This window comes from Pyxicephalus adspersus, chromosome 1, assembly GCF_032062135.1.
Source record: "Pyxicephalus adspersus chromosome 1, UCB_Pads_2.0, whole genome shotgun sequence".
Classification (NCBI taxonomy): domain Eukaryota; kingdom Metazoa; phylum Chordata; class Amphibia; order Anura; family Pyxicephalidae; genus Pyxicephalus; species Pyxicephalus adspersus.
Window position 1 is genome coordinate 3281654 of NC_092858.1, and position 25191 is coordinate 3306844.

At 43.2% G+C, this 25191-nt stretch overlaps 3 protein-coding genes across 4 annotated transcripts in view; 2 read left to right on the forward strand and 1 right to left on the reverse strand.

Annotated features, from left to right (window-relative positions):
• The window catches only part of LOC140323555 (uncharacterized), a 3448-nt gene extending 895 nt beyond the window's left edge, over window positions 1–2553 (forward strand). Inside the window, exon 2 of the mRNA XM_072400738.1 lies at window positions 1168–2553. Within this exon, the coding sequence (XP_072256839.1) occupies window positions 1191–2318 (1128 nt within the window). The 5' untranslated portion in view covers window positions 1168–1190 and the 3' untranslated portion in view covers window positions 2319–2553. The remainder of the gene's footprint in view (window positions 1–1167) is intronic.
• A 1036-nt stretch (window positions 2554–3589) lies between these two features.
• Window positions 3590–10095, reverse strand: HPX (hemopexin). Its single transcript, XM_072398589.1, has 8 exons — window positions 9964–10095; window positions 9377–9447; window positions 9001–9078; window positions 8230–8372; window positions 7446–7599; window positions 5909–6124; window positions 5609–5785; window positions 3590–3987 (listed from the first exon to the last, which is right to left on the reverse strand). Exons 1-8 carry the CDS (start codon window positions 10029–10031, stop codon window positions 3731–3733), a joined length of 1164 nt encoding a protein of 387 aa, XP_072254690.1. The 5' UTR covers window positions 10032–10095; the 3' UTR covers window positions 3590–3730.
• Window positions 10096–14971: 4876 nt separating this feature from the next.
• RNF169 (ring finger protein 169) lies at window positions 14972–24499 on the forward strand. Of its 2 annotated transcripts, none has more exons than XM_072400762.1 (5): window positions 14972–15248; window positions 16138–16266; window positions 18400–18506; window positions 20594–20693; window positions 21929–24499. In XM_072400762.1, the coding sequence occupies exons 2-5, from the start codon at window positions 16177–16179 to the stop codon at window positions 23063–23065; spliced, it is 1434 nt and encodes a 477-aa protein (XP_072256863.1). In that variant the 5' UTR covers window positions 14972–15248; window positions 16138–16176; the 3' UTR covers window positions 23066–24499. The 2 variants fall into 2 exon arrangements, with proteins under 2 accessions (XP_072256863.1, XP_072256854.1); XM_072400753.1 differs by having other exon boundaries at window positions 14972–15232.
• The last annotated feature ends 692 nt before the right edge of the window (window positions 24500–25191 follow it).

The following is a 25191-nucleotide window of genomic DNA, read 5'->3' on the forward strand; positions in this document are numbered from 1 at the left end:
ATATACCGCAGTGCTGTACAGAGAACACTGAGCCAGTCCCATCAGTCTCTGTACAGAGGAGCTGACACTCTAATGTCCTCCCACAGTTACACATTATTAATATACATTTATATAGCTCTGACATATACCATAGTGCTGTACAGAGATCACTGAGCCAGACCTATCAGTCTTTGTACAGAGGAGCTGACACTCTAATGTCCTCCCACAGTCACACAATAATATTATGCATATCCAGTATGCATAATACTTACAGAGCTGCAGACTGTTCATTTTTGGTATGTATTGAGCAGCTTGTATGATCCATTTATAATGATCAGAATGGCTCTAACTCGGGATATAGGGTGCAGTCCATACAGGTGAAACGTAAATATATTGGGAATGCCATTCCATGGGCTCATTACTGGGGAATTTAATTTCAGGTTACAGGGACTCTGCGGTGCTACCTCATTTCTTTTTCATAGTATGGATTTTCTGTTAACATTACTGTAACATTTACTCAAAAGTTACCCATGTGACTTTACATACAAAGTGTTCAATATTTTTATGACAGTATTTTTGATTCACATCATTATGAATTATTGCTGGACTAGATGTCTACATATTGGCACAGAGAAAACCATTACTAATTCACTTCTAGGGGCTAAAAATCTCTATAGGAGGATTAATCTGCTACAAAATCACCCATCTGATATGACTCTGAGGTCTGAAACCTGTCCTCAAAGTAAAACTTGTTGCATATTAAAAAAAAAAAGTTTTTATGGTAACTAAATTCAGGTAGTGATAAAAAAAAAAAAAAAAATTGCAACCCCCCCAACACCACCCTCTTGCGTTATTATGTACAATATAGGACCAGCAGCCATGGAATGTGGCCACTGGTCTTCTATTATAAGTGAAACCAATGGCAAGAGGTGTGAAGACCAGACTGGCCAGAGCCCACATATACCATAGAGAGGTATGCTTGCCAAGCATTATTCTGCACTGTCATGAATGGTTATTGGTCAGTCTGAGTTCATGAGTTGATATGAATTGGGTTGGCATTGCATTTATAATCTGCCTTTAGCAACAAGTTTCAGCACACAAAAATGTGTGCAATAATGTGTGAAAAAGCACCAAATTCCCTTAGACGTTGTTGAGTTTGAAGTTTCCCTTTGTCTTCTCTCCATCCAGATTCCAGACATTGTTCTTCTCTGATGGCTGTCTTTGCCAAAGCATGGGAGTCAGTGGGCTTCCTCCAGTCGGTGAACTCGGTGGTCCTAGGTCTCGTCGCTCAGATCAATGAGACTGCTACTGCTGATGAAATAGAGTTCGTCAAGAAGACCCTGGAGTCCATTGACCGTCAGCTGGCTCAAGGGAAGGGATTAATGAGAGACTACGATGTCACCAAGTGTGAAGATAGCATCACAGTGGTCTACCAACAGCTGGCCACGGTGGTGCGGGCAGGAAAACCTTTCAAAGACAAAGAGAAGGAGGTCTTCCTGCAATATGTAACCGACTACAAGATTGACCGCCAGCTTAATGCCCTCTATAACCGCCTGTTGGGCATCTCGGTGCTGGCCGACCATGTGACCATCCTCCAGCAGGTAATAAGAGACAACCACCCTCGTCGCTGGCAAATGATAGCCTTTTGTCAGCAGGTCAACTTTGTTCTGGCCACAGGTCTCTTGTGCCTTTTTGTCAATGGTTCCTTGACTGGACGGGACACCCAGCTCATGATGGGGAGATGGACGGACAAGATGGCTGTTCTTTACAGGAGGATGGAGGACACTTCTAGGGACTGCGCCTCCTACTTTAAGGAACAGGCCCAGGAAGATGTGGAGAAGTATTTGCCATTGAACGAGGCCTTGCCTGATGATGAAAAAGCCACCTCATTGCTAAAACTGATGGAGAAGAATTATGATTGGCTCCGCTGGGCAGTCATGGTCTCCCACCCACCAACTGATAAGCCAAGCGAGGTCCTGGCCCATGGGAACTACATCTCAGTAAGGGGGGAATGTGGCACACAGGTGGTCCTGAGCTACAGTGAGAGCCCTGTCTCTCTAGACAAGGGGAAGATCAATCAGCTGATTGGTGAACTGGAATGGAAACTCCCAAACCCACCCCCCGATGTCTACGCCAACATTGAGGCCGATCCCAGCTATGCCAAGCAGTATCTTGCTGAGCGAATGCTAAAAAAATTGTCGGCTGGTCTGGGCAAAGGAGTGACCATTCATACGGTGCCAGGAAAACTAGATATGGCAGGAAATTTCCCCCCAGCCTCCTACGTCCTTTATGAGTATAAACACCGCATGGCTACTGGCACTGTTTGTGTCTTTGGCTGAAAGCATACAGATATTTTCTGTGGTAATTATTAAAGACTACGTCTATGTGTCACACATTGGAGCTCCCATAAATCCAGCAGGTTTACAGAATGTTCCCAATAACCAATTTTTGCATACTGTGCCTGCCTTGGGTCATATAACCATCTGTGATATCATCAGATGAAACTGACTCAAAGCTTTGTATCTACTATGTATCGTGTGTGTATCAATCCAATAAAATGTGTGTAGAAATCTTTCTATGATGTTTCATTGTGTTATGGCAAAGCTGCCTGCCTCCAGTCCAAAGGAACCACATACAATCAAATCAGGATACAGATTCAGGGTCTTATGTATCAGGAATGCCCAACTACAGGTATTTTTTAGTAGGTCCTTGGTGAGGAATTAAGATAAAAACACATCTCTAACAGTTACACTCACCTCCAGTATGGTGCAGTGTCCTGCAGTAACTCCTTTTCGCCACTAGATGTGCTCAATTTTCCTGCTTGAATAATGCCAGGTATCAATTAAAGACAGAAGTTGTACTGTGAGTGCGGTGTGTCAGAATATCTTGCTACCCTTGCTACAAAGTTACAATTTTGCAAGGGCAAGGAAACGGGAAATGCTTCCCCCTACCTGCAGCAAACTGTTTGTAAAAAGAAGTCTGTGGTTCTAGTCATCCTATACTCTAATACTGAAAAGCATCTCTAATGCCCTTTCATTCTGGAACATAGAGCCTGATTTACTGAAGCTCTCCATCACTGGAGAAGATAGACTATCATAGGTAAACCTGGGTGACCCTGCACATCTGGAATGGATCTGGTCCAGGACTAAAACATTTGTCAACCAATAGTAAATTATTTTATCATCCATTTAAATTAATTTCAGATTATTGTAGATCGCCCAGGTTCACCTGATAGGAATGATAGAAAGTGAAAGGAAATTGTCTTTAATGGAGCCCCAGATAGTAAAAACCCAACAAGGGTCCCGTTTTTCCCCCATAAGGAAACCATGAAGCATGAAGGATCATAAGGGATGAGTAAGGAAAATGTTTTTTATTTCTGTCTTATATTATTTTATGTTACCACAGTGAGATGGGATTAGTAGAGATTTTCTGGGGTCCGTAAATCAGGTGTGTACGCTATGAATCATGTGTATGTGTAATCATGTGAATCATGTGATCACAAAGCCTTTTTTTGTACCGTTTTTGTTTTATGGATTTAAACATTTATTACACATTTTTTTAATTTACCAGGAAAGATTCCTGTCATTCAATAAATACTAAATTCAATATATGTCTTTTTTCCATTTATTAAGCATTCCTAGTAATAAAACTACTATTGGATGTTTTGGAATATTGCAGTTAAATAAACAGGTAATAGCGCCCTCTGTCGACCTGTCTGGGGATGGATTATGTGGGCTCTTTGCTTTCTCCTCTAGCAGTCCATGAAGTAGGTGGCAATACTCCCAGGGGCAGGGGCCTTAGTGGCAGCCAGCAGCTCCTTCACATCCTTGTAGTGGTAATAGGAAGGACCATGGAAGATGTAGAGACCATGAACATTGCACATGGCACTGTCCACTTCTGAGTGAATGATGGTTCTGGCCTCTCCAGACTGCTTTCTTGTGTTCAGGTCCACCAGGAAAATTTTGTTATCTGGAGAAGAGAGAAAATTAGGTCTTACACTAAGCCTGTCTCATCACTAAATCATTACCAGATCATCTCTATTTCCTATCAGTTACTAAATTCTTACTGGATGACTTAACAATTCCCATCTATGACTAGATTCTTATTGGATCACAATGAGTTCATATCAATCAGTAGATCCTCACTATATGATTACTAACAATCACCCTATGATTGGAATCTCACTGGATGTATGAATCTCACTACAAATGTCACACTTACCTCTTCCTCACTAAAGCGCAGATGTCCCTCTCCTGCACATGCAGACAGTTCTAACCCTGGGTGCCCCTGCTCTCCCAAGTCCTATCAGTTTCGTGTATCCCACCAGCCAATCAGGAAAAATTATATTATATTTATAGTCATTTCTGGCTATTTAGCTAGCTTAGACACAGCACTCAGCATTTGTGCAATGTGTCTCCACTAGTGCCAAGTCCCCCAGCCCCTCAATGTCTGTGATTATCCCTGTGTCACCTTTGCCTCCTGTCACTTCCTGTGTCTCCTGAGTTCCCTGTGTCTGCGGTGGCCACCTGTCACCAATATCTATTTCCTGGATCCCTGGTGCTTGACCCCTGGCTTGTGACCTGAGCTTTCTTGCTTGCTTCCTGCCTCGATCCTCGCCTTCCTTGACTATTCTTCCGCCTAGTGATTTTGTACCGTACATCACCCCAGTGTGACCAAGGACTGCAACCTGGCAATAACCAGCAGTGCAACATCCTCACCACTAGAGGCTCTGGACAAGACCTCATTACTGCTTAGACTCTGCACCTTGGCCCTTCTTAGGACTCACACTACTTTTGTGCAAGCTGTAGCGCCCTCTAGAGCATTGATTTTCTACCACTGTGTCGCGGCACACTAGTGTAGCGTGAGAGATCTTCAAGTGTGTCGTGGAAAGATATCCAATTTCAGTTAATTGGTCTGAAAATAAATATTTATTTACTGCAAATAATTTGTCTTCATTTGTCTATACCAGCGATGTATAGTGATGGGCAGAACAAAGAAATACTTTTCCACTAGATGGCAGCAGGTAGCTAATTAACCTGTCTATGACATTTTTGTTTAGTGGTGTGCCGTGAGATTTTTTTCTAATGCAACGGTTTGGAAAAACTGCCCTAGAATCTGTTTCTCCAGGCGTGACAACAAGTAATCGCAATTAAATAAATCATTAAAAGTCTCCACCAATGATTAGATAATACTGGAGTTGCCATTAATGACTTGATCCATACTGATCATTTAGTGCCTCCATGACCAGAACAGTCCCCATTCTTGACTAGAGCTGTACAAGATCACTTAAAGAGTTCTTCACTGGATCAGTAGCAATCCCTATTTACTGTACAGCGCTGCGAAACCTCTAGCAAGCTAATCATACTCAACGCAGGGGAACTTTAGTGATCTTCTCACATTATGACATCTAGTCTACTCTCACTGAGAACAAGACATCTCTTGTTATATATTTTCACTCAAGATAGGAAACCTTAAGTGGTCTTTCATTCAGGACATAGGACCTCTCAAGTTCAACTCTCATTTTGGACCTGGAGACCTGGACCTGGAGACGTCTATTGATTCTCTCCTATTCTGGACAGGAGATCTCTAATAATCATGGCAACACACTGCTAGTATTGTGCTCCCAATCAGAGCAGGAGACATCTACTGAAGCAGGACAAAGATTTTCTGAAAAAGGGAAGGATCCCACCTCGGAAGGCGTAGATTTTAGAATTGTCATCTGAGCTAAAAGCTTCAAATGAACGATTGCTGCAGCGATTCTTGATTGACATCAGGGTGGCATTCTGCCGGACAGTGTGTGCATGTCCTGGGGAAAGAAAAATAGACAAAATTGGGAAAGTCTTCTTGGTTGGGGTCATTACTCTTTGTACTGTCTGTCTACTCTTGCAAAAACCGAAATACAATGCCTTATTAATGCCCTATATCTCACCTCTGCCGGGGCACCGCACAAAGTAGTCTCTGGTGTCCAATGGTCGAGGGGATAGTCGCTCTCCAGTCACGGGGTCAAATCTTGTGAAGTTAATGCCATTGAAGCAGAAATACTTCTCCATCCACCTGACTCCTGCTGTGCAAGGTCCCAGATTGGTCCAGGTCTTCTGCTTGACTGCTGGATCCTCCTTAGGGCTGTACACGTAAACCTTTTCACCTGAACGAGAGATGAGGGAGTAAATCATTAGCATCACACTGATAGACTTACACCATCTCACTGCTGAGGAAGACACCGAGGCCTAAATGCGACAGCCAATAATTACAATTAACATTTAAAATGCTTGCCAGCCTAAAATTAGTATTTACTTATAAGTAGACCTTGTTTGGCTGAGTCTCTTTAGCATCTTATTTGTCTTGGACACTCCAACAGTGCAATCTCCCACCCATAAATCTGTACTCTGTACATGTGGGATTTTTGAGGGCCCACAACAAACTTTGTGTTTTTTAGCTCCTCTTGTTACATTTGAAATAACATAAAAAGTGAATTGTGGATGGTTTGAGCTCTTCATAATGGGTAAGGCAGGTAAACAGATCCAGGAAGTCAGGGCAGGAATGGAGAAATGCCCTGATAAAGGGCACAGCAGGTGCAGGCAAGGAGAGGTTCCCCTCATAACCTAAATCTTTTACTGGTTTTGACTTTACCTTCTTCCAGTGCCCTCTAATAATCAGGGTGTAAGTTGGACAACTGAATAAAAAATGATCCAAATGTGATCCCAAGGCTCTCCTTCATCAGAATTTGAAAATATTATATAAGTAATCCTTAAAAATGTGTTTATATTTTTTGCACCCTTTTTTCTTGTTGAGTATTTTATTGGGAATTTACCTGTGGACTACCTGTTTCATTGAGAACAGGAGGGGGAGGTCTCTGTCATGCTAACACATGGTCTACTCTAGGCTTACTATTCTGCCCTTCTATAGATATTCCAGGGGCTATAAAAAAAAAAGGATTTTAGGTTTTTTTAGCTGAGGTGAGATATCACCTTGCAATGGATAATTCACCTAGTTTAGTGAATGTGGTAATAGTTTACTAAGAATAACCAGTTACATGCAAAAAAAAACTATTATTATTATTACTAATAATATTAATAATTATAAAAAAACAGTACTTATATAGTGTCAACATATTACTCTGTACATTAATTAGGGGTTGCAAGTGGCACACAGATTCAAGCAATGATACAGAAAAAATTATTGGATGGTTCAAGTCAGCAGGGCTTCATCTAATTTACTAAATTAGGTAAAATATCCCTGGCAATGTGATATTTCACTTTGCTAATTGAACAGCATATATTCCTTTACTGAATCATCCCCCCTGAGTGAGTGTTGTCAACCCAGTGTGTTACTAGCAGGATGACCAAATCAAAAAGGACCCTAAATCAATAAGGACTAGTTATATAAAAAGGACTTTTTGGTGTTGAGTTTTTATACGCTTTAAATATCACCTGAACTCCCAAACCTACTAACACCCTCATTCTCACCTTTAAAGAATAACACACTGTCTGTCCGGCACTCCCCCTTGTGACATTCCACAGCGGCATCCAAATCATCGGGAATTCCTGGAAATGCTTCACTAATAGGCCGTGGATAGCCGGATACTGGCTTCCCTTCAAAGTAACTCCAGACCTGGGAGCCCTGCAAAAAGATATTGGAAGGTTGAGAGGAGCCCCATCGGGTGGCTGTTAGAAAGAAAACCGCTTGGAATAAGAATGTGTGACACCTCTTTTTAGGAAATCTCAGATAAACAGAAGGGCTAAACTGGATCCAAAAAAATTTACAAAAATATGAGTATAACACAATGGTAGAAAGGTTTTTCAGTGTTGGCAGGTAAATTGCTGGACAGTAGGTATGTGGGTCCACAGTATCTCAGACACTACCTCTATGGAAAAACACAGTATTTAGGTGTCTGCAGAGAACTGGGTATTTAAAATTTCTGTTCCGGTTTTACTTTAAATCCACAAGAGCAGAAACATTTCCAATTTTTTTTTTTTTTACTTTTACCCATGCTGGTGCCAAGCAATGGAACATTGTGCTACAGTCTGCACATCTGCATGCCTTAACCCTAGTTAGCCCTGGGAGAACTAGGGGATGCTAGAAAAGGACAACAACAAAGGGATTCAAAACCAAAATAATGAGATATGAAAGGACAATATTTACAGGGCTGTCCCTGGAAGGTGAAATCCTATGCCTGTGTAAGGAGGGGGGAAAGAGCTCGAGTGAGTGCAGTAGCATGAAGGCCGTGTGTTCTGTGGCCATTGTCCTCACCTTGAACAGGTAAACCCTTTGGTGCTCCAGTGGATGCTCATGATTGTGGTTGCGAAATGCAGCATCTATGGGTCCAGTCAAGCCCTGGAAGGTTTCATTTATCCGTTGTGTGGGACCCTGAAATCCCATCCACACAGAGTCACCTGTAAGAAAGTTGCACTGTTAGAATCCATAGACATCATAATTAATTGTATATATAGATCTATATTGTATGGTAGCAGCTGGCAGGAATGTGGATGGTGTAATTGTGTCAACCACACAAGGTGAGTGGTTCCAGGGTTTATATCTATTATAGAGACAACAAACCCAATTTTCAGACCTTATTATTAGTCTTAGATGCCCGGATACCTTTATACATTTCAGCAGATTGATACTTTGTGTTCCCTCGTTCTCTTTATTGTGAGAGCGAATAGGCTGACTCCTGACACCTTACACTCCTTGCACTAAAGGTGCACTGGGTGGTAAGTTAATGGTTGAAAATGGTGAAATGAACAAATGTTTTGTTTGTTATATGCTAAGGACTACTTGTCCTGGGTGTCCCTTTTTCTTGCATGGTTTACCACTGCACATGCTGGGCATTGGGATTGATGTATTGGCTGGACATGCTGGGCATTTCGCCATTTTACATCAACTTTCCTTTAGTAAATGTGTTTGATTAAAAACAGCTGATCTAATTGGTAACTCAAAGATCCTGCATATTGCTCCCTCTGTAGTATTTTTTATTCTCTCCACTGTACAATAAAGAGTACATCTCAGAAATCAGTAGGTTACCTCTGAAATAATGCATGACTCCTCTATCATCCAGCATTATGGCACCAAATCCTTCACCTGTGCACCGGTCGGGCATACCTGGGGGGGAGGCACAGAAAGCCATCAATGAGAACATCAGATAACAATGTGACCACCATCTTCCCACACTGTGCTGTGACTGTCACACAAACCCAAGTGATCCAACTAGCTTTGGATCTTTTAGAAAAGCACATGGGACATTTAGCAATTTCCCCTCACCGTGTATACAGGAGGAGCTATAGCTAAATGTATTTATGCTTTCAACTTGTATAATGCCAACTTATTCCATAGTTTATTACAGTGAAAAAGTTGATGATGATCAAATAATATATATTATAAACAATAAATGTGGGCTAACCTGTGACATTGTCAGAGGGGTCATGAGGAGAGAACGGGTTGCTTCCTGTGTCATTGTGCCGACCTTTCAGTCTGGAATAAAGCACAGAGAGTGAGGTTTGCAGAATCAGGTAAACAATAAAACTGTATGTTAAGGTTTTGGTTACAAACTGTAGACAAATCACCTACAAAAATATAAGACAGTCCCACCCCCAAAGAGCTGGGAGTCTAAGAGGTGGGAAGGCTGCAAATAAGGTTTACCTACAAAAGATAAGACAGATATCAGAACATTTCAAGAAATCAGCTTTACAGCTGTAGGCAACTTTGGTTATTTTGAGTGATCAATGGCAGCAGGTTTTTTTGTTGGTATTGACCAAATTATTATTTTTGATCCCCCCCCCCCCTAATAAAATGCACAATGGAACTGAATCCATGGTAAGTGTTCATAAATGAAAGTTTCTAATAAATTAGTAAGTTAGTAACAGAATTCAGGGACTGTTCTCTAGTGACCATCCACCAATCACCTATCTGTGTGTGGATTACATACAGAGTACAGGAAGAGTTCACACAGCATACAATAGGCCGCACACATACAAATGGCATACTCACATTGGGTAGGCAGTGGAGAGGCTGAGAAGGCACAGAAGGGAGCACAATGTGATGGTGACCCTCATCATCGTGACAGCGGCTGTGACAGTCAGTCACTTTATACAGGGATTTATACAGATGGACTCACGTTGCACAATGTCTTCCTGGCAGCACCTGAGGTACAATCTCTGCCCCAAATTACTCAATCTGAAAAAGCTAAATCCCCATTGACCTCTCCCTGCCAGGAATAGAGACATATTTACATTTCATTTTGGATCACTCCAATTAAAGGGAACCTGCCTTAAAAATATAGGGGAATAAACACTTTGTTAGCGAAGTTTGTAAAGTTACTAACCCACTCTGCCTTATAGTGTTCGAGAGTGTTTATGGACTTCTTCCCAACCCCAAAGGTAACATCACAATTATTTACAACTCCTTATTAACTAAACAAGACTCAAAGCCACATGCTTATGTAGCTAATTGAGAAAAAGATCTGCTGAGCACATTTGATTTTGAATTATGGTGTTTAATTTGGGATTTCTCTGCCAGGGGCTTTTCTAGCAGCTAGGCAGTGAAGGCAAATTATAAACTTCTTATGCAGCATGATGGCTCAGTGGTCAGCACTCTGACCTTTGCAGCGCTGGGTCCCAGGTTCAAATTTCAGCCAGGACACTATCTGCATGGAGTTTGCAGGTTCTTCTTGTGTTTACGCTTGTTTCCTCTGGGTATTCCGGTTTCCTCCCACATTACAAAAACACAGTTAGGTTAATTGGCTTCCCCTCAAAATTGACCTTAGACAGTGTTAAAGACATATGACTGAGGTGGGGACATTAGATTGTGAGCCCCATTGAGGGAGAGATAGTGACATGACTTTGGACTTTGCAAAGCGCTGCATATTATGTAGGCGCTATATAAATACTGTGTAATAATCATAATATTGTATGGTGTATGGTACCTGTCAAGCTATGAAAATTTACCTCCACTGGTTTGTGTTTCAGAGGCTGTTCCTTTAAGGGTACCCTATTCAATATATCATGGTTTTGCCCTATAATACGCAGATATTGGATAGGAGTGTTTTAGCTAGTTTATATGGTTCTGGGTAAACCAATTTCTAAAGATCCTAAAGTTGCCTTTTTAAACGTCAAGCCTAGTCAGTGGAATTTTTTCCCAAGTCCAATTGCTTCAATTTATTTTTAAGCAGGTTCTGGCAAAAGCTGCTGTTCTTCTCTACCCCGTTTCCCAGGTGAAACAGAAAATGTCATGGTACCTCAAAAATTAAAAATGTCATTAGTAAAATTTTAAAGGGTTTGGGAACCATGAATAACCATGATTACCCTTAGTGATTTAGAAAGTATTATTGATAAGCCAAAAATTCCTGGCCTCCAGGAGAGCGGAGGTTGAGCATTTAAAGGGACGAAGAAAGATTGCATTAAAACAGCGTCATGTTCAACAGTGGAACATGGAGGCTGCCAGTGCAGACTCTGGGAAGTTGTTGGCAGAAGCTGCTATGGTGCTGTGGTCTGTGGGGATCCCAGGCATGGAAGTGCGCAGCCTGGGGATGAATATGGCCGTGCCGAGGATAATGTGTGCAGAGACTTATCAGGCTTGCTCAGGAGCCAAATGCTGGTAATGCTTCTGTATTCCCTGTAGTCACCCCTGCCCTGATCAATGTTACTAGTGGTAATGTTTTGCACCTTCAGTGGAAACTCATCCTGAGTTGCTACCCGGGCACATGGGTGGTAAGGATGGTATTTTGAAGCATAAGTGACTACACCATAAAGAAAATCAGAGAGAAGGTGCTTTGTGAGTACAGGTCCCCCTCCAAGAGATTCCAAATGGGTAACCTCATACAGATCAGGCTGAGAAAGGGTCTCCATGTCCAAGGAGAACAGACGTTGACTTCAAATGGGGTTCAAAGCCTCAGAAATATTTGCTTTCATCAGTATGATCTCAGCTTTGTGAGGCCGGGGAGTACCTTTTCTGGTAAAAAAAATTTACAATTGTGACCAGAAATTAATCCATTCCATGAATGGATATGGCTGTGCGGAGATATGGAGACTTACGAAGAGACAGAATCACTGTCTTTTATCCTGGTCAGTCAAAACTCTGACACAGATGGGGAGACAAAAGACACTTCAATACCCTGGTGGCATTGTGTCAGGGTAGGGGCATTTGGACTGTACAGAAATCAGATGTAATCAATGCTATCATTCAGGCCACCCTTACAGCCAATTTCCTAAAACCTTGCACAATCCGGTCAGAGACATGGCAAAGGAATTGTTTAGAAGGGACATGGAGTGGTGCACGGCTCTTCCTGTCACTTGTAATGTTCCTTCTCAATTTCATGGGTCTTTTATTCCTCATGTATTATCCCTATGTGTGTCTGATCTACATACAGTGTCTGGGGCTCCTACAGTAGAAGCAGCAGATGATACGGTGGTAGTAGTACACAAGGTAAAGGTTTTTGTGTCTACCTCTAACACTGAGAATGTAAAGTCCTCCAGTCCAGTTAAAATAAGAAATGGTGTAGAGCAGAGGCAGGCAAACTCCTGCCTTTAGGCCGGATACAGCCTAGCCAGTATTCCAGTCCAGCCTAACAACCCCCTGAGTCCTACAACACATCTATGTTGTTCACCCATCTGTCGGAGTGCCTTTTGCTGCATAGAGCTGTAAGTGACTGAGCATTCCAATTTTAGATATTTCATTGATAACATGAAAAAATATCATTCCTGTTGGTATTTTCCACCGTAGTCAGTGCTATACATAAACTCTTGACTTGGGCTACTCTGATACACAAGAGCCCCATAAGTCCAATGGTTAGGTTCAATCATAACTTCTTATCCAGGTAAAGGTTATCCTCAGCTAAATATCCCCAAGCAATGCACAATACAAGTGAATTATTTCTGTACTAGTTCATGGTCAATCAGGTGATTGTGGTACCACTGCGAGTCACCATTGTCAACCAGTCCCCAACCCAAGCCCCAGTTTATCAATGAAATCAAGAGAAGCTGGTAAATCCCCCACTTATTCCCCAAGCATTTAAAGGTGGTGCAGCTGTAGTGAGCTTCTTTTATGACACTTCATGCAGGATCTCAGGGTGGTCCACATCTTCAGTAAAACATCTATGAAATGCTCCTTAATACCCCCAGAGGCCTAGAGGATATAAATGGGCAGCCGGGAGTGGAGGACAAATACCCTTACACTGTGCAGTTTACTATTATATACTTATCTGATCATCACATGGAGGCCCATTAGTCAGATTGTATCTAGTTCTAGAGAACTCTGGGGTGTATATCAGAATATATGGGAGAAGGGATTTATATACTGTGTGAGGGGGGTGTATATCCTGGCAGGAGGGATAATAACTGTGTAAGGGGGGTATATACCTTGGGAGGAAAGGAATTTACAGTGTGGGAGGGGTTATATACTCCAGGGATGGGGTATACACAGTTTGATGTGTGTGTATTTTTGGGGGGAAGATGTATATGTAGGGGGGTGTATATTCTGGGGAAGAAGTCTATACCATGTGAGGGGGTATATATTCCAGGGGGATGAAAATTATAGGGGGAGAAGCATATTCTTTGTGAGGGGTGGTGTATATTCCAAAGGGAGAGGTATATACTGCGTGAAGGGGCAGCATGGTGGCTCAGGAGTTAGCACTCCAGTCTTTGCAGCGCTAGGTCCCAGATTCAAATCTTGGCCAGGACACTATCTGCATGGAGTTTGCAGGTTCTCCTTGTGTCTGTGTGGGTTTCCTCCCACATCCCAAAAACATGCAGTGAGGTTATTGGCTTTCCCCCAAAAATTGACCTTAGACTACATTGATGACATATGACTATGGTAGGGACATTAGATTGTGAGCTCCTTTGAGGGACAGCTAGTCACATGATGTTGTAGAGCGCTGTGTAATATGATGGCGCTACATAAATACTGTGTAATAATAAAGAGGTGTATACCCCGAGGAGAGAGTTATATACTGTTTGAGGAGGGGTGTTGGGGGCAGATGGATATACCATGTGAGGGGGTTGAATACCTCTGAAGCAGAGGTATTTATTGTGTGTGGGGGTGTATACAGCATTTATAAAGCGTTTTGTGTTAGTGCACAACATGTCACTATACGCCTCCTAATATTGGTCCTGTTCCACCAGAAACTCCAATACACCAAATATCAACACCAAACTCCACCTGACAAACCTTATAGTACTGCCCTCCTGTATCCCTGCCCCATACTACTGGAAATTCCCCACACTACCTAATACCCCTTCCATACACCACAGGACAACCCCACACTGCCTGATACCCCTTCCATACACCACAGGACAACCCCACACTGCCTGATACCCCTTCCATACACCACAAGACACCTCCACACTGCCTGATACCCCCCTCCAACCTTACCTAGTAAGGGGGGTGTATACCCTGAGGGAAGGGGGTATATACAGTGTGAGAGAGGTGTATACTCCTGAGGGAAGGGGGTATATACAGTGTGAGGGGGTGTAAAGTCCTGAGGGAAGGGGGTATATACAGTGTGAAGGGGTGTATAGTCCTGAGGGAAAGGGGTATATACAGTGTGAGGGGGGGGGTGTATAGTCCTGAAGGAAGGGGGTATATACAATGTGAGAGGGGTGTGTATACTCCTGAGGGAAGGGGGTATATACAGTGTGTGAGAGGGGTGTATACTCCTGAGGGAAGGGGCACAGTATGAGGGGGTGTATGGTTCTGAAGGAAGGAGGTATATACAGTGTGAGGGGGGTGTATACAGTGTCCCTCACACGGTGTCTGCCTATGAGGGGGTGTATACTCCAGGGAAAGGGGGTAAATACCGTATACCAGGGTGTATAAACTCCGAGGTATACACCCAGTGACGGTGTATACACGGTAGGGGGCAGTACCAGCCCCGGGTAACTGAACACCCTGGGACTCTCAAGTTACACACATTCACTTTAGAAGACTCAACCTACATTTGAGGGCGGGAACATAGATAGTCGTCGTCACGTGACGCGCTCCTGTAAGTCAGGTGACTGCAGATCCGGAAGTGGAGAGGGGTGAGTAAAGCCCATCTTGGTAAAAAGGCGGGAAATCTCTGTAGGCGCTTCCCTTCACGTAACGTCAATAGACAAGACACGCCTCCTCACGTGATCGCCCGTGTGGTGAGTGTGACGTCACGGACGATCAATTCCCCGTGGGAGTTTGGTGACGCCATAGACCAAAACACGGACGTCCGGGCTCTGGTGACGTCAAGCGAGCTGTGGGCGGATATCCGGCGATGTTCCCTGGCTTTAGCCCTAAGGTAGGATTGTCGTTCGGTAAGTACCGGAGATTTACCGTGTGTTAGTGCACGTCACGTCTGTATAGGTCTCCTAATACCGGACACGCCCCACCGGAGACCCCGGTACACCCGGTCGCCGAATATCAACACCAAACTGCACCTGACACACCCCACAGTACTGCCCTCCTGTACCCCTCCCCCATATTACTGGAAATTCTCTACACTGCCTGAACCCCCCCCCCAAATACTGCCTGATACCCCTCCTCCATATACCTACCACAGGACGACCCCACACTGCCTGATACCCCTCCCCCTGGTACCTCACAGGATCCCCTCCCCCAAACACTGCCTGATACCCCCTCATACCTCACAGCCCCCCCACACTGCCTGATACCCCTCCTCCAAAGACCTACCACAGGACAACCTCTCTCTGCCTGATACCCCTCCCCCTGATACCTCACAGGATCCCCTCCCCCAAACACTGCCTGATACCCCCTCATACCTCATAGCCCCCCCACACCCACACTGCCTGATACCCCTACTTCGGATGCCTCACAGGATCCCCTCCCCCAAACATTACCTTGACCCTGGTACACCCCATCGCCGCTCCTCACCCTCTACAAGCCTTACTTCATCCTAACTAGGTGATCCGTAAGAATTCATTTCCGCTCTCCCACCAGAAGGGGGCAAGCTAACAGTGGGGGTATTTTCTGGGGTTTAATACAATGTCACTATAATATGAGCCCGGGTATTGTGTGGGGGATGGAAAGTAACCCTGAACACTCCAAACAAACCATTGGGGGAGCCCATCATGTGATATAAGCCCCCCCGCCTCGATGGTGTTTTGTGACTAGGTCGGCACTGCCTCGGGGTCAGTGTGTCCCCGTATCTTCGCTTGGCTCTTCTGACATTTCTCTTCTCTGTAGGGAAATGGTGACCATCCACAGGACGTGATATCTGGACAGATGAGTCAGAGGACACTTCCAGCTGGGGATGTGGTGGTGGGAAGTACGGACCTAGATGACCGAATTGCCGGTAAACCACACCACATGGAGGTAAGTGGCCTGTCAACTTGTGGCATTCTTTCAAGAAGCTTTATTTAAAAGAGAAGTGTAATTACTTCTGCTTGTAGACAGCCTGCATGAAATATTCAATGGCAAGGGGACCTGTTTGCTGGTAAACTTGAGATTCAGATACAGGAAGCAGTCTGCCTACATCTTCTCTTCCTGCAGCTCTCCCAGCCACCACTAGAGTGTGGAGAGAGCCAGCATTTACCTTCTTACCCATAGAAGTCGGCCTACATCTTCTCTTTCTGCAGCTCTCCCAGCAACCACTAGAGGGCAAGAGAGCCAGCGTTCACCTTACCCATAGAAGTCCGCATACATCTCTTCCTGCAGCTCTCTCAGGCACCACTAGAGAGCGCAGAGAGCCAGTGTTCACCTTCCCCATAGAAGTCTGTCTACATCTTCTCTTCCTGCAGCAAATGATTCCAGTCACCACTAGAGGGAGTCAGTGTTCATTTATCCCCTTAGAAGTATCTCCCTCTAGTGATGGCCAGGTGAAGCTGCTGCAAGAATGGAGCCGCGTTCTCCAGACCATTTTAGGCGGGCACACTTTTTAGTAACCACCTGGCTATTTTTGGGTGGTTACTGAAAAGTTGGAGCACAATACAATGAAGATGGAAAATGGGACATACTAAGAATGTGGCCATTAGAAAGTTGGAATAAAATTTAGGCCCGGGGTATAAAGACCACACACCCACAGCTTTGTCCCACCCAGCTTAAAAAAATGCAGAGTAAAGCCCCATAAAATTCTCTGCAGTGGGTAGTCAAATACCGGATGATCCATCTACATGTTCAGTTTTCAATCCAGAAGTATTTTTAAAGTTGGTTGGTAAGAAATTGTAGGTGGGTGGCAGTCTCTGTATTGTGACCCAACATCTCAGTAACCATCCAAAAACAGCTGGATGGGTACAGAAAAGCGCCGGGTGGTGCGCCCAGCTAAAAGGAGCCGGGGAGAGCCCTGGTGTCTATGGGGCTTTTACTGTGCAGGTGCTGCTGATTGTAAGCAAATAGTAAGACCCATTCTATCACATTAGGTATGAATCTGTGGTGGATGAGGATGGGTTACTTAAGTTTTGGGGTTTAAGTACAATTATCCTTAAATCCTGTGTAAAACAATTCTAGCTTTGAACTAGTGATAATTGAAAAAGGTAGAACATTTTACTTGTTAACCAAAAAAAAAAAAAAAGTCATGCGTCCGCCATTAGCTGACACAGTTTGCATCCCTTTAAAGTGACCCTGTCAGTATTTGCCGATATCTTGTCATATTTTTATAGCGAAACTAAACTGATAGAAAAAAAAACCTTCCCACTGTGATCCCACAGTTCCCTCGATGGCGCAGTCCCACATTGTCTCCCGGTGCTTTCTCTTTATTCTTCCATCTTCTTTTTGCTACGTGACCTGATCTGGCTCTCAGGTGTGAAATCGGGTCATGTAGCCCGCTGTAAAGGGGGGAAAAAGAGAGCCGATCTCACTATGCATGCGTGAGACCGGCATATCTTTCTCCTTAGTGGGGAAAAAAAGCTCCAGCACTGCCCCTTTCAGTCTTGATCGCTGGAATAGGAGCGCAGAGCGTCATGGGATACCTACGTCGCACATCTCGGGAGGCTCTGGGTGCTCCCTCGCATGCCCTGATCTCGCCTGATCATGCGCAGAGGGAGCACCCATAGCCTCCCAGGATTTGTGACGTAGGTATCCCAGGAGGCTCTACGCTCCCATTTCGGCATCTAAAAAAGTGAGTTGAGTGTTGAGTTTAGGTTCGCTTTTAGTGCCATCTGTGTGAAATACTTGTTCGTCTCTCCAACCAGCTCACAATAGCACGCAGGTGCCGGCTTCCAGAACCAAAGCGTGCAGCAGGGAAGCAGACAGCTGACACAGCCTGCAGCAGCCAGAAACCTGCATTATAGCAGAGTTTTAAGACGTGAGCTTGTCTTGTTAATTTGTTACTGTCAATTACTGCAATTTATTTTTACATGTGTGAAGATTAACAGTTTGTTTCCTTAAACTCTTGTGGGAAACAATATGTGTATCAAATGTCATATATTTGTAAAAGAAATGTCTTTTTCTGGTTTTATGACTGCACATTGAAGTGAGACACACTTTTAACACTGTGCTGTTTTTCTGCAGCACCCACAGCCTTTGTCAGACTCTGAAAACGAGGAACCGGGTAGAACCCCTTACAGATCGGCTTTCGTTTCCAAGAACAGCGCCGGCTGCTTTACATCTCTGACATGGTAAGGTCAAATTACTAAAACTTGGCTGAACTTTTAGCATGCTGCAGGATATAGGCTTGCAGTATAGGCCCTTGCTCTCTGTGTGGAAGCAGCGGTCTATTTGCAGAGATCTGACATCTCAATTTATTAAGTAAGAAGACAGATCTGTTATGTAACCTCATTCTGTTTTCAGAGATTGGGGTTCAGAAGCAGAGACTATTTTTGAATGTTTATTCTTTTTTGGGGTTGGTTGATTAGTGGATAGTAGTTTCTTAAATTTTAAGAGATTGCTATAGCTGGTTTCTGGTCTCCCTAACTAACTGATAATGGAGTGTAAATTAAATAGTTGGCTGTGGACATGGTCTATTGTCTTCAGTGGTTACATCGGGACCAACTAGTGCAAGGTTTACAGTGCTGCATTATTGGTCACCGGCAAATCATGGTGTGTTGATTATCTTCTTTATAAGTTCAGGATGAACTTGAAAATGAACGGGGAGCTGATAACTTTGTCCAGCCAATGCGGCAATACCTGTTGCCATTTTTTTTTGTTTTTTTGCATAAAATGGGGAAGGTTTATGAATCCTTTGGGTTCTTTCTGAAATCTAAAGGTCAGCTGGAGCGATAACTTTACTGTCTGGGTAGAAAAAATAAAAAAGTTATCCCTTAGTGTAGAGAAATCTTTCTAATCTATTTTGTATCCAAAATTTACACCAAAAAATGTATGAATTATGCATGAAAGTTCATTCACATGTTTTCGTATTCAATCCAGTGTTAAAAAGTTTTGGTAGAAGTTGGGTGATAAAATGTATAATGAGATTTCTTTGTCATCTTCTTATGTTGGTTCACTTGTTACTAATAAAACTGATGGGGTTCTAACTTTCTCATTTGGGATTTGCATACTTTAAATATTTTTATAATATTTTATTAGATAACAGTGCTTAACCCAGAAATTTTTTTAACCCGGGTGGGAAGAAATTGTAGGTGCGTGGCAGCCCCTGTATTGTGACCAAAAACTTTTAGTAACGAGCCAAAAACAGCCGGGTGGGAGCTGAAAAGTGCCGGATGGTGCGCCCAGCTAAAAGGGCCTGGGGAGAACACTGAGATATTTGAAGTAAATCCTCAGTCAGTGAGGAATCTTCAATCGCATATGTGATTCAGTATCCACCTGCTGGATACTGAATCAGCATCCAGCAGGTGGATTATTCTGCGCTTGGTGCAGTAATTCAGCCGATCTTATGGATACAAATTCTAATGTGGAGACCTGTTTAGGGATATTAAAGTTGCAAGACACATACAGTTAGGTCCATAAATATTTGGACAGGGACAACATTTTTCTAATTTGGGTTCTGTACATTACAATTCATTTTAAATGAAACAACTCAGATGCAGTTGAACTGCAGACTTTCAGCTTTAATTCAGCGAGTTGAACAAAAAGATTGCATAAAAATGTGAGGAACTAAAGCCTTTATTTTACACAATCACTTCATTTCAGGGGCTCAAAAGTAATTGGACAAATTCAAAAGCTGAAAATAAAATGTTCATTTCTAATACTTGGTATAAAACCCTTTGCTGGCAATGACAGCCTGTAGTCTTGGATATCATCAGATGCCGGGGGTTCCTCCATTATTGCTCTGCCAGGCCTTTACTGCAGCGGCTTTCAGTTGCTGTTTGTCTTTGGGCCTTTCTGTCTGAAGTTTAGTCTTCAACAAGTGAAATGCTCAGTTGGGTTCAGATCAGGGGACTGACTTGGCCATTCATGAATATTCCGCTTCTTTGCTTTAATAAACTCCTGGGTTGCTTTGGCTGTATGTTTTGTGTCATTGTCCATCTGTATTATGAAATGTCTCCCAATCAATGTGACTGCATTTAGCTGGATTTGAGCAGACAGTATGTCTCTGAACACCTCAGAGTTCATTCGGCTGCTTCTGTCCTGTGTCACATGATGGCTAAACACTAGTGTCCCAGTGCCATGGCAGCCATGCACGCCCAAGATTAGAAAAAAGTTGTCCCTGTCCAAATATTTATGGATCTAAATGTAGATTATAAATCTAAAATGTAAGCAGTTATTATACCACCAGACCAGAATTTGTCATTCTTTTGTCCATTAGGAGCATTCAGTCCAAACTGGAGCGCAGTCAGAGCTGCGTCAACCCGGTGAACGAGGCCCCACCAACACGCCGAAGAGCTGCCCAGTCGCAGAAAAATAAGGTATGGGTACTTGGTCTTTACTTGCTCCCACTTTAAAATTTGTACGTACACTTGGTAGGGCTCCTGTTCCATTTTTTTTCTTTCCCTTTCTTTTCCTATTATGAACTGTTCTAGCAACCTTCCAATGAGCTCAGTAACCAGAAACGCTAGTTTCCATGGTACTTCTATTTCACTTTTATTAATTTGGGTTTGCCGTTTAGCAGGATTATTGTATCTTGTGTAGTCATTTGTAAATGCTTTCTTAGTTATATATCGGGGAATTAATCCACCTTCCCATTAAAGACTTCTTCTTTGTAGTCTTGTTTTCCCTGGAGACAGGCTTAACCAACAGAATTACCATGAAATGCAGTATGAATGTGAATGAGTTACTGTAATATGGCTGTCCACAAGGGTATAACTATGTATGTGGCCCTCCTTCCTTAAAGTGCTACTAAATTAATTCTCCATAATCAGCAAGCATGCACAGCATACTTACCCTGTGCTGTCACCCTGCAGAGAGGACAGGTCCAGGACCAGTCATTGCCACAGGGATGGGTGTCGCCACCCATTAGCAGGGGTTTCATTATACACCATGGCTTCCTGTGTGTGCAGCGATGTTACGCTGAGCTGTAAGCTGCACTGAGCATGTGTCATGTAGTTTAGAGTAGAAACAAGAAGTCACCAGGAGCCAGGGAGTTATTTGACAACAAAGATGATGCAACAGAAAACCTAGGGAACAATCCTTTTGCAAAAGTTCTCCTTTACTGCCTAATGCTACCTCTCACCCAGACAAAAGGTACCAACTAGGAAAGTTCCACCCTTACGCCATCCCAACTCTTTCCATGTCCATACCATGGCCAACTCAGCATCCATGTAAAGGGCTGTACTTCCCCTGAGAAAGCCTAATGGGTGAAACGAGATGGAAAATGAGACTGCTGGCTACTTAAGACTTAAACGATTCTGGCCAATGCTATACCTGGTACACCCATAAGAGGGATTACAGCTTTGCTAATAATAGGCCAAAACTCTGTGTAGGGTAGGCTAACCTATTACCCCTCCTGCAGGGGAATTTTAATATGGTCACTGCAACATTATTCTTCTCAAAGCTATACATGATATAAAAAATAGCTTTACAATACATTCAAAAAACAGAGAATCCATATGACTTGTATTACTGTAGTAATTGTTTTAGTTATTTTTATCCTTCTAATGAAGAGCTAAAGCTTTGTAAAACTTGATTTTTTTTTTCTTTCCAGGTGTCCTGTAATATTGGCAGCTTGGCAGGTGTCGCTGGCGTTCTGTCATCTACAGAGAACAGCCGATCATTTTCAGCCCCCGTCCTCACATCGGAAAGACGTCTTGCCATCAACGCTCTCAATTCTTTCACACCTTTACATAAACCCGAACGGTCCATCAGTCCAGAAAGCAACGACAGCATTTCCGAGGAGCTTAACCATTTCAAGCCAATCGTCTGTTCGCCTTGCACGCCGCCGAAAAGACTTCCAGATGGCAAAGTTTTGAGTCCCATCATCATCAAATCAACACCCAGGAATCTGAGACGGAACCTGCAAAAGCCTACCTCCTATGAGGCCAGTCCCATGATCTTAAAGAAATGGGAGCAGGTTTTCCAGGACCGCCAGATGAAGAGGACTCTTTCCAAAGGCACCCTGACTACATCTGGTGAAGAAGCTGGATCGTCTGTTAGAAAGCAGGAGACCTTGTTCAAAGGATCAGCAGCTTGCCAAATTACATTTAATGATGTAGATCCTGCTGGAGATATGGAATTACCACCCTCTTGCAGCAGAGAGGATTCTTTGCAAGCAAATAGCGATTTGAAGGAGCAAGCTACGTCTTGCGGTGAATGTGTCCACAACACAAGCACTGAATCTGTAATGCTTAAAGGCTATGCTGAGACAACTGACAATTCACAGGTTGGTGCAAAGACAAGGTTGGCGACTCGGCTGACCTCTAGCAAAAAGACAATTTCTTCGTGCAAGTGTTTGGTGGCCAAACCCATAAAAGCCTCTTTGAAACGGGTGCACAAGAAAGCTTGCCAGTCCATGGGGATGCAAAATGGTTCCTGTTTTTCTACTGCAGAAGCTATCAGTCTGGCTTTTCCTCCACGCAGAGGACAAAAGAGACACTGCAAAACTAAGCACTTAGAACAGAACGGTGGCCTCAAGCGACTAAGGGTAACTTGTCGAAGCGGCCAGGGTGGGTTTGAAAGGATTTGGAGGGATGCCGAGAAAAAGCTGCATCAAGAGGAGGAGGACAAAAAACTTGCTTTAAAACTTCAGAAAATATTCGACAAGGAAAGCCGCATGGTAAACCGATGCAAAGGAAGCAGAGATGAATATCCTTTGCGTTCAAAAAGCACGGCCGGTGCTAACTAGATATAAACTTTGCCTTTTCTAGATTGAAAAAAAAAAAATATCCAAAATGACTATTAACAGAGGCTTATTTTTTTTTTTCTTCTAATTTTGTATTTTTGGACTACAAAAAAGGAACTTTAGAAGAAAGGCTTGATGGAATAGGATGACTGCGAACACCTAAGATGTGTAATGGTTTGTAAGAAGATAATGACCCAAGAAACACTAACTTCCAGTGCTGCTCTTTTCTCCTTGCTCTTGTCTCATTTAGGAAGGGCTTCACATTGCTATGCAGTGTTTCTGTTTATGGTTTTGGGGGTGGAGGCGTATTCTTAAAGCTGCTCTTCTGAAAACGCCAAAATCCAAAACGCCTGCAAAGGCGATTCTATATTTTAAGCTGTTGCTTGAATAAAAAGGGGGAAAAGCACTGAAACAGACTATTGCTGGATCCGCAGCAAGCCTGTCTTACCGCTGCCTTCTGAAATAGCTGGGTGCTCGAAATGTCAAAAAAATTGTGACATGCAATGGACTGTTGCAATGAGCCCTATTCCAGGAAGCAGCAGTAGGGCAAAGTGCGTCTTAGGTAAGTTGGTAGGTTTGTTCCCGTTAATTTGTAGCCATTGCTGTATTGTTTAAATTGCATTTGCAGGCAATTGGACTTTGAAGGGGGCTTTCAGTAGCGCTGTCTTCAGTTTTCATATAACAGGTTTCATTTTAAAGTATTCGTTCTTGGGCTTAGTACAAGGTTGAATTCCCATAACCTAGTACAGGGAACCAGAGACTGTTGTACTAGGATTCGCTTTAGGCTGAAGGGTTTTCATTTGTATTGTTCAAAGGTTGCTAAACCCTAAATACTTGTTAATATAAATTTCACACACGTGTCCCCACAGCCTGCAACAGAACACTGTCCAGAAAACATCTGATTAATCCAACCTTTTGAATATCCAAAACGATCTCTTCTAATCTTTAAAGCGAAATTGAAATCTTTTTACCAAAAACATGCTGATAGGCGAGTTTGCTTTGTTATTGGCAGAAGAGATTCTTTAAAGCTCCTTGGTCAGAGGTATCTGTCGGCTTCCTTTTCTAATTCGCTGCACAGGTGCAGGTCAGTGTACAGTCCTTGGCACAATAATGTGTGGAGACAAAGTAACTCCGGGACATGCGTCATCCTGGCCGAGCCTATACACGCCTCCAAACCTAGGAGTGAAGATGAAAGCCAAGGAGGGGAATGCTAATTTTGCAGCACTGGTTGGGTTCTTTTTGGCACGTTAGGTCTGCCATAATGTGCAAATATGCTGTGCATACCTGTACCATAATAGTTCCTGGTGCCAAAAATTGCCTGCTGATTTTCATTCTGCTCAAAAAAAAAAAAAAAGGTTTAAAAAGTTTCCCTGGGATATCCAAAGGCAAATTCTAGGTTTCCCCAGATTTAGTGAGATCTTGATGATGCCGTGGCAATCGGTAATTAATACAACGGCCAAATAGATCTCTGCATATGTTCACAATGTCTGTGTATGATGGAATATTATCGGGTCCCTTCACTGGAGATACCTGAATTTACTAATATTTTATTATTATACGGGAGTTATATAGCACCAACATATTACACAGCGCTGTACATTAAGTAGGGGTTTCAAATGCTAGGCAGACAGTGACATAGGAGGAGAGGACCCTGCCCGAAGAGCTTACAATCTACGAGCTGGGGGAAGTATCGCACGATAGGAGGGGGATTGAAACGGGTGCACAAGAAAGCTTGCCAGTCCATGGGGATGCAAAATGGTTCCTGTTTTTCTACTGCAGAAGCTATCAGTCTGGCTTTTCCTCCACGCAGAGGACAAAAGAGACACTGCAAAACTAAGCACTTAGAACAGAACGGTGGCCTCAAGCGACTAAGGGTAACTTGTCGAAGCGGCCAGGGTGGGTTTGAAAGGATTTGGAGGGATGCCGAGAAAAAGCTGCATCAAGAGGAGGAGGACAAAAAACTTGCTTTAAAACTTCAGAAAATATTTAACAAGGAAAGCCGCATGGTAAACCGATGCAAAGGAAGCAGAGATGAATATCCTTTGCGTTCAAAAAGCACGGCCGGTGCTAACTAGATATAAACTTTGCTTTTTCTAAATTGAAAAAAAAAAATATCCAAAATGACTATA